Genomic DNA, 7,736 nt, shown 5'->3' with positions numbered 1-7,736 from the left:
GGATTTTGAAGCTACACATTTTAATATCAACACATAGCAGCCAGTGCCCCCCACTGCAATCATGTACATGCTTTTACACCATGCTGCATTGATTTGGACTTGAGTGTTGGTAAAACTCAATTTAACTCATTTGGTAGGACCAACCACATAAAATAAAATTTACTCAAAAATCCAGTGATTTTGCCACTAGGTTCTTGAAATAATATAAAATTTCTTGATTTATACAGTTTGATTCACTGAGATACACAAATCATATGAGAAAAACCTTACTTCGTTTTATTCAACAATGTATATTTGGAATATTTAATACTCTCATAGTGATGCACTAGAAATAGTAAACTACGTTACAAACTTTTTCTTTTCCCTAAAAAGCCCAGGTGAAACCACACCCAAAACAACGGTTTGGTTGCTCAATGTTTGAGGGTCACCTGCACACTGTGACAATCTATGTCATTTACCGGTATGTACGGTGCCATGCAAATGCAAACAAAACAATGCAGCACTCTGGCAGGCAATTCTCCAAAACCAAATAAGTTGCTCCTCTTGCCAAAAATCAGTATGCAAATTGACAAAACACAACACTTGTCCATCACAAACTATATTAATATATGAGACATGGAATAGGGAGAAATCCAATTAGCAAGCTAACATACATGTGTAAAAAGCTCATTAGAGGCAGAAACATGAAACTTTAGTCAGCTGTATCATACCTCGTAGTGAAGTCAAGGCAATTGCAAAATGATAATATTGCTCTTCCTGCAACCCTAAAGTAGCTTTTCCTTACATGATCTTTACAAAATGAAGAAAAAATATAAGTTATCGCTGGAGTCGATTGTCATGCAAATGTGTAGCAGCCACGTTATGAAAATGTGTTGATGCAACATTTGTTAACATAGTTGGCACCATATTATGTAGCTGTGTTGGCATCACATTATGCATTGGTGTTGGCCTCATGTCTGACAGCTCCTGCAACAAGCATACAGAGATATTAAGGTTTAAAGACGGCATACCATTATCCAAATATAATAATTAATCAATCAAAAACTGCATATCAGTAACGATAAGTATATTTCAGGCAAATGCATATTAATTGACACTCATTTGGAAAACTTAAACTTGAGTAAAGCATAGATGATGATGATGATGATAATGATGATTTTGATGAGTATAATCAAGTGCTCTTTATCATATACTGCTGCCAGATACAATTCATTGCACATTCATGCTCTCTGACTTTGCAAATCAAACGAAAAGAACACGTACATTAACCTATATTAAGTAGGGTTGCTCAAAATTGATCCAATCTTCATATTAGCATGCTAGATGAAAGTTCAGGACTAAAGTCACCCTAAGCATCAGATCCAAATTCTGATCCAATCTCATATTAGCATGTTATGCACACAATTAAACACAATAAGGTGCATACACTATGGTTCAGCCACCACATTCTTCTAAGGCATCAAAATCATTAGAACTAAGTGCATTAAAATAGTTTCAAGAAAACATCAAATAAATTCAACTTTGAATTTTCTGTGTCACATATAATAGCATTACATTACATTGGAATATGAGAAAATAAACCACATTATCCCTACTGAAAAGAGAGAGAGAGAGAGAGAGAGAGAGAGAGAGAGAGAGATGAAAGTTGAACAAACCATTTGATGAAAACCATCTTGTGACCCAACATTCGCAGCTCCCACAAGAGATACCTGCTGTTTACAGAAGCAAATTTTAGTGATTTTTCTTTTTCTTTCTTTTCCTTCCCTTTATAAATCAAAATGTTCTAATATGAAATTATACATATCAACAGACTGCTCACTGACCTTTCCGTTTCTAGTTGGATTATTCTCATTAATTTGCCTCTCCAACACAGCCTCAACACTTCGGGAAGTCTTGATTGTATTTGCCATTCTAGGGTCTGGATCTTTTTCTTCGGGAGCATTAACACATTGATTTTGTCCTTCGACACCAGAAACAGCATAAATCACTGAGGTGTTAGGTCTGGCATCATTCTCAACCGAATTATTGACACTTGCACATTGCTTCCTAGCTCCTTTTATAGCAGCTAGTGCAAGATTATAGCTTTCTTGAGAAAGTGAACCTTCTTCACTTAATATTATGGCACGTCTACACAAATCACTGTACCGACGGACCTTAGATTGGACCTCATCCAATTTCTGACTGATTGGACGCCTGCTCAAGGCAGCATTAGTCCACCGCTGCAAAATATACTTAGATGGGATGCTGAAAATACCAGACATCTGGAGCACAACAATAGCATGTCTGCAAAGGTAGCCTTTATATTCAAAAGAGTGGCATGAGCAATATATATCTGATTTTGATTCATTCCATTCCACCATATAATTTTGATTATCTTCAAAGTCCTTAACACTATATGTCATGGACGCCTGATCTTCATTTTCTTTCTTAAGATGACAAGCAGCAGCTCCCAAAACCTCAGCTTGGAATTTCTTGAAAATTTCATGTGTGTATACAATTGACAATTGTTTTTCAAAAGGTGATGGAGACTTCAACTCAGGAGTCTCATGCCATGCATTAAAATCAGCCTTGGCTTCCTCTTCATACCTGTCCTCAAGAATTACTCTATACTGTTCTATAAAGGCCCTCAATGATGTTTCCCCGTGCACGTATTTGTCGAATGAAGAACTCAAACTGTCTGAGCGTAAAGCAGTAGACAATCCAGCAAAAGATATATCTCTCATAAAGGTAGGTACCCACTGTTTGCGATCTTCATACAAAGACTGAACCCACTGCATCTCTCTAAGATGGAATTTGTCAACCATCTTCCACCACCTTTTTTCAAATTGCTCCTCATTCCAAGACCTATAAATACATTTATCAAATTTTAGCATTAGACTTTCATGCCACAGGCTTAGATATTCAAGATGCCTGGGAAGTTTTTCCAACACATGCCATAAACAGAAACAATGACGTGTATTAGGAAACACAGCTGCCACAGCTGCTTTTATGGCATTGTTTTGATCCGTGAGCATCACTCGTGGAGCTCGTTCCCCCATTGCTATAAACCATGTTTGCATCAGCCAAAGAAAAGTATAAACTGTTTCATCTGCAATTAATGCACAACCAAGCAATGTGGGTTGAATATGATGGTTGACTCCAATAAAGAGTACCAAAGGTATTTTATATTTGTTTGTGAAATATGTAGTGTCAAAAGACACAACATCACCAAAGTTACTGAAATCTTCCATGCCTTTGGCATCAACCCAAAATACGTTTCTCAGCCGATGCTCTTCATTCAAATCAACAGCATAGAAAAATTTTGGGTTTTCTTCCTGCATATTCATAAAAAGTTCAAGAAGTACTTGAGCATCTCCCTCTTCTAAAACCAAACTTCGCCCCTTATCATGCTGATTTCTCATATAACCTTCCAAAAATTCAATATTTTGGTAGGCACCAAATAGTTTAGAAACTGCAGCAAGATTCTTCCGCCTCCTTCCAACATCATTCTTAAGTGGATCAACATTCCTGTGGCTTCGAAAAAAATGTGCTTGGGCTGGCAAAAGTTCGTGATTATGGTCCTTTATGAAACTATAAACATACCACTTGCCATCCTGCCTTCTCTTCACATGCATGCTTGCTTTACATCCAATTTTTGGAGAAGGCCGAGGATTAATAGCATCATCCGACTGTTGCTTATTTCCATATCTTATGCATGTAAATTTAGCATCAATAAATTCCTTGGACACCCTGGACCGACGACTGCTCAATTTAGCAGTGCCAAAGCCCACAGACTTGGCATACTCTTTGTAATATGTATAAGCAGCTTCATGTGATTCAAATTCCAAATCTGAATGTGGCTCTAAAATGGTGTCACTGGTGCTGATGCTAGAATCCATTATCTTAAAGGGAATATTCAGATCCACTCTGCATCTGGGATGCACTTTCAAATGTATACTCAGCTAGAACTTAGTTTACCATAAAACATTTAATGGAGGCAAAAGAAACCTTCAACTAAATGATTTCATAACAACAGTACCTGAAATATGGAAATCTTGCATGTCAAGGCAATACAGGATTATAGAATATCATTAACAAAAAAAGATGGCAATAAGAAAGAAAACAATATCTCAAACAATACAGGCAAGAGAGACAGCAGACTAACTTTATACTATATCCAACCAAGTTTAACTCCTGCCTGAAGTTAGAATAAGGAGTTCCATTTAATGATTACCAGGAGGAGATTTTTCACACCAGAAACTACTGAGATATTTTTTAGGAAAAATATATGACAAAAGAAAAGACTGTTCTCCTAAAGAAAGGATGTCATACCTAAATAGACTTACCAATTTAAACCATTTACTTTTCCCCTTCTGAAAAATAAGAACTTGGTTCTCTAAAATGCTATGCAGATTATAGCAAAGCAATCATCAGAAAACGGTAAAAGACCTAATACCATGTATCCTTTAAGACTTGAAACCTCAAAACTCCTTATTGTACATGAGCACACTATTGTAAGTTTTACACTTCTACAATAAGATAGATCTGAGAGCTTTGATGTAGCCAACCCCCCCCCCCCCCCTCCCTCCCTCCTTCTATTCCAAAGCAACAAAAAAAAAAAAAAAACAAAGATACCCTATAAAAAGATTTTTAAGGATCACAAAAAGTCATCAACGGATCAATGAAGAAACTGCTGCCTTAAGTCTAACATTTAACAGTTTGAGCTTAGAAAGTAACAACCTCATCAAAAGAACAATAAACAATAGGCAGGTACTGGCATCAACTTTCAGAAATGGGCCTTAATATGGCTACACAAACTTCTAACAGTCTAAATTTCAAAAGCAAAAGGGTAGCATATCCCCCACCCAACATTAACAATCATATTATCTATCATACTTATGCTGAATGCATTCATTCTGTGGACAAGTGCATTGCTAGAGACCAAACGTGATGTTAATGGATCATTTCCCTTCCTCAAATGATACACGTATGTCAACCACATTCCAGAAATAGACCTCCATATCCTTGTACAAATTAATTCTTATCTTCCTCCCTTGGTGATCATGCAACAAGTATAACAAAGATGCAGTCTGTCAAGGGTAACCGATTTCCCCATTTCTGCTTCCCCTGCAGCTAAAGTACCAATCCATATATATATTTATGGTTGTGGAAATCTTTAAAATCTAAAAGCAAGGAGACCTTTTAGGCTATACATCACACCTCATACTTTAATAAACCAATTCACATGCACTAAATCAAAGACTTCACAGGCTCACACCATAGCTTCTATCCCCAATCTTTCCAGCAAACTCAAGCCCTAGTCTTGGTTGTTAAAGTAATAACCAAAGCAACCCTCTCTTACATTGCACAAAAATTAAACTAGCTCCCAAAACAAAAATTCTTTTGCTACACTGCCACAACTGAACCAAAACATTTCAACCAAAAGAACCTCCTACATGAGAATTAACCACAATCAAGAGCCAACAGCCAAACTCATAACTCATTCAAGGTTATATTAACTCCATAAAATAAAGTTCCTTCCTTTTATATTCCTAATTTTAGTTCCTGCAAACATTCATTTTCGATATTGAATTCTTTTTCTTTTTCCTATTTCCCCTTTACTTCCATCATCTTTAACCCAGTTCACGAATCAACCACATACACTATTTCATAGCTAGAACTATTAACAGTACCCTTCTTAGAAGATAGAACTTCATAAAACTTTTTACTTTCATAGCTTAATTTACATAAACCCAAAAAGGAGAAAAAAAAAAACACCCAAATCAAGCATCCCAAAGAATCCCAAAACACAACCCAACAAGAAGCAAAAAATCTTCAACCTAAATTTAAAACTCTCAGAGACCCAGAAGGAATATTAATCCAAAATGCTTTAAAGAATGATATATAAAGAAATGCAACAAATTCATTAAATAAAATACCTGAACAGAAAAACAATGGAGGAAGATTGGAAAAAGGAAAGACTTGATAGGCCTCTTACAAAAAATTTCACTGGGAATTTTTTTTCATTGCATCATCGAATCAATCTGTAGTGGATGGGAAATAGAAATGGAAAAGGAAAACAAAAACAAGGGATGGGCAGAGAGCAAGAGGGCAGGGCAGGTGATAGAAATGGAAAATTATTACCAAAAAGTATTTTACTAGGATGTCTTTGCCAATAAAGCTGAGATTTAGTCGTGCAAGGTTTTTTACATAAACACGAGTTATTCAGCAATTGAATAATGCATTAGTTACCATTTTATTTAAATATTGACCTCGTATTTAAAAAATCTCTAAATTATTTAATTAAATTTAAATAAACTCTTGATTTATTAAAAAAAAGTAATTAAATTCTTATATTTTTATTACATTTAATTAAATTCTTATATTTTTACATTAAATCAAATAAATCATTATCACATATTATTGATAAACTGTCATTACTTAAAGTCATAATTATCAATTTAATGTTACGTTATCTGTTATACTCACATGGTAAGGTGATATGTTATTTTAAATGATAATATTGTCACATAACTGATGACGTGGATAAAATATTGTTGATTGGATTTTTTATTGTTGATTTGGATTTTAATATTTTTTGTTTAAATCTTTAAATTTATTTAAAAATCTAAGTCAACAATTAAAATCTCAATCAATAGCATTTTTATCACATCATCGACCACGTGACAATGTCATCATCCAAAATTATATATCACGTTGCAAATGACATGGCATTAAACTAACAGTTATAACTTTGATTAACTGTAATTAGTGATGAAATATTTATTTGATTTAAAATAAAAAATATGGGGCTTAATTAAATGTAATAAAAGTATAAAAACTTAATTGAATTTTTAATATAGTTCAAAGGTTTATTTGGGAATTACGTTTTATTCTTTTATTGCATAAAATCAAATTCTTATATTTTTATTTTAAATTAAATAAACTTTTATAATTAATGGTTACCTAACTATTATTAGTCAAAATGTCATTTGTTATTTTATATCGCATAGTATGATGACATGTCATAATGAATTATAATAGTAACATGCTAATGTGATATAATAACATAACTATGTGATATTTTTCATTTTTCACATCAATGCCATATGGCATAAAAATGACAAATGATCTTTTGACTAATAACAATTAATCAATAATTAATCATAAAAAATTATTTATTTCAAAATAAAAATATAAAAACTTGATTGAATGCAATAGACACTATACCTTAAATATTATGCCTTAAATACTCAAAATTGCTAATTCTAAATGTAAGGTTAAAATGACCCTAAAAAGAAGCTCATATTAGTTGCATCGTCTAACCAATGTAACTAACTCCTCCTTTTTTTTTTTATGTATTTATATATGTATAATACATTTGTTGTGGTAAATTTAGTTAATTTTGATTGTTGCATAGCTACTTAAATTAGACTTAAAAAGGCTTGAAAGCTTTGTACTAGTGGTTTGAAGAGAAGCTGTATTAGTATGATTGAAAGGCCGTTATGAGAATTGGGTTGGGGTGTTGATAAGAATGAATGATGGGCTTTGAGAATGACATGTCCAGTAAAGGCTACAACCTATTAATATTATAATTCCAAGTTGTACAGCATGCCTAAGATGCTCTCGTCTTATTTCTCAGTGCTTTTTATGCTAGGATATTTACAACATTGATCCACGTCAGGGTAAAGGGAGGAAACATAAAGCAAAGCAAATGCTTCCCCTGTTACTATAACTTACGAATGCTTTCCCCCTAT

The 7,736-nt window shown here is 33.8% G+C and overlaps 1 protein-coding gene across 3 annotated transcripts; it reads right to left on the bottom strand.

Annotated features, from left to right (window-relative positions):
- On the bottom strand, positions 256–4,017 carry LOC18589771 (protein FAR1-RELATED SEQUENCE 4). 3 transcript variants are annotated; one of them, XR_001929591.1, is made up of 4 exons: positions 1,824–4,017; positions 1,656–1,712; positions 711–966; positions 256–435 (listed from the first exon to the last, which is right to left on the bottom strand). XR_001929591.1 is itself a non-coding variant. In XM_018128279.1 (3 exons), the coding sequence occupies exons 1-3, from the start codon at positions 3,876–3,878 to the stop codon at positions 817–819; spliced, it is 2,262 nt and encodes a 753-aa protein (XP_017983768.1). In that variant the 5' UTR covers positions 3,879–4,017; the 3' UTR covers positions 566–816. The 3 variants fall into 3 exon arrangements, 1 of the variants encoding a protein (XP_017983768.1); XR_001929592.1 differs by having other exon boundaries at positions 256–428; XM_018128279.1 differs by lacking the exon at positions 256–435 and having other exon boundaries at positions 566–966.

This window comes from Theobroma cacao, chromosome 9 (genome assembly GCF_000208745.1).
Source record: "Theobroma cacao cultivar B97-61/B2 chromosome 9, Criollo_cocoa_genome_V2, whole genome shotgun sequence".
NCBI classification, from domain to species: domain Eukaryota; kingdom Viridiplantae; phylum Streptophyta; class Magnoliopsida; order Malvales; family Malvaceae; genus Theobroma; species Theobroma cacao.
Note: the sequence above shows the minus strand (reverse complement) of the source record. Positions and strands in the feature narration are given on the sequence as shown.

What these genes read in the sequence shown, in the direction of transcription:
- LOC18589771 (XM_018128279.1), bottom strand. Translation starts at nt 3,878, where the DNA reads ATGGATTCTAGCATCAGCACCAGTGACACCATTTTAGAGCCACATTCA. An exon ending in ATCCAACTAGAAACGGAAAG is followed by an intron (nt 1,713 to 1,823) that starts GTCAGTGAGCAG and finishes TTCTGTAAACAG; the next exon opens with CAGGTATCTCTTGTGGGAGC. An exon ending in AAGATGGTTTTCATCAAATG is followed by an intron (nt 967 to 1,655) that starts GTTTGTTCAACT and finishes TGCTTGTTGCAG; the next exon opens with GAGCTGTCAGACATGAGGCC.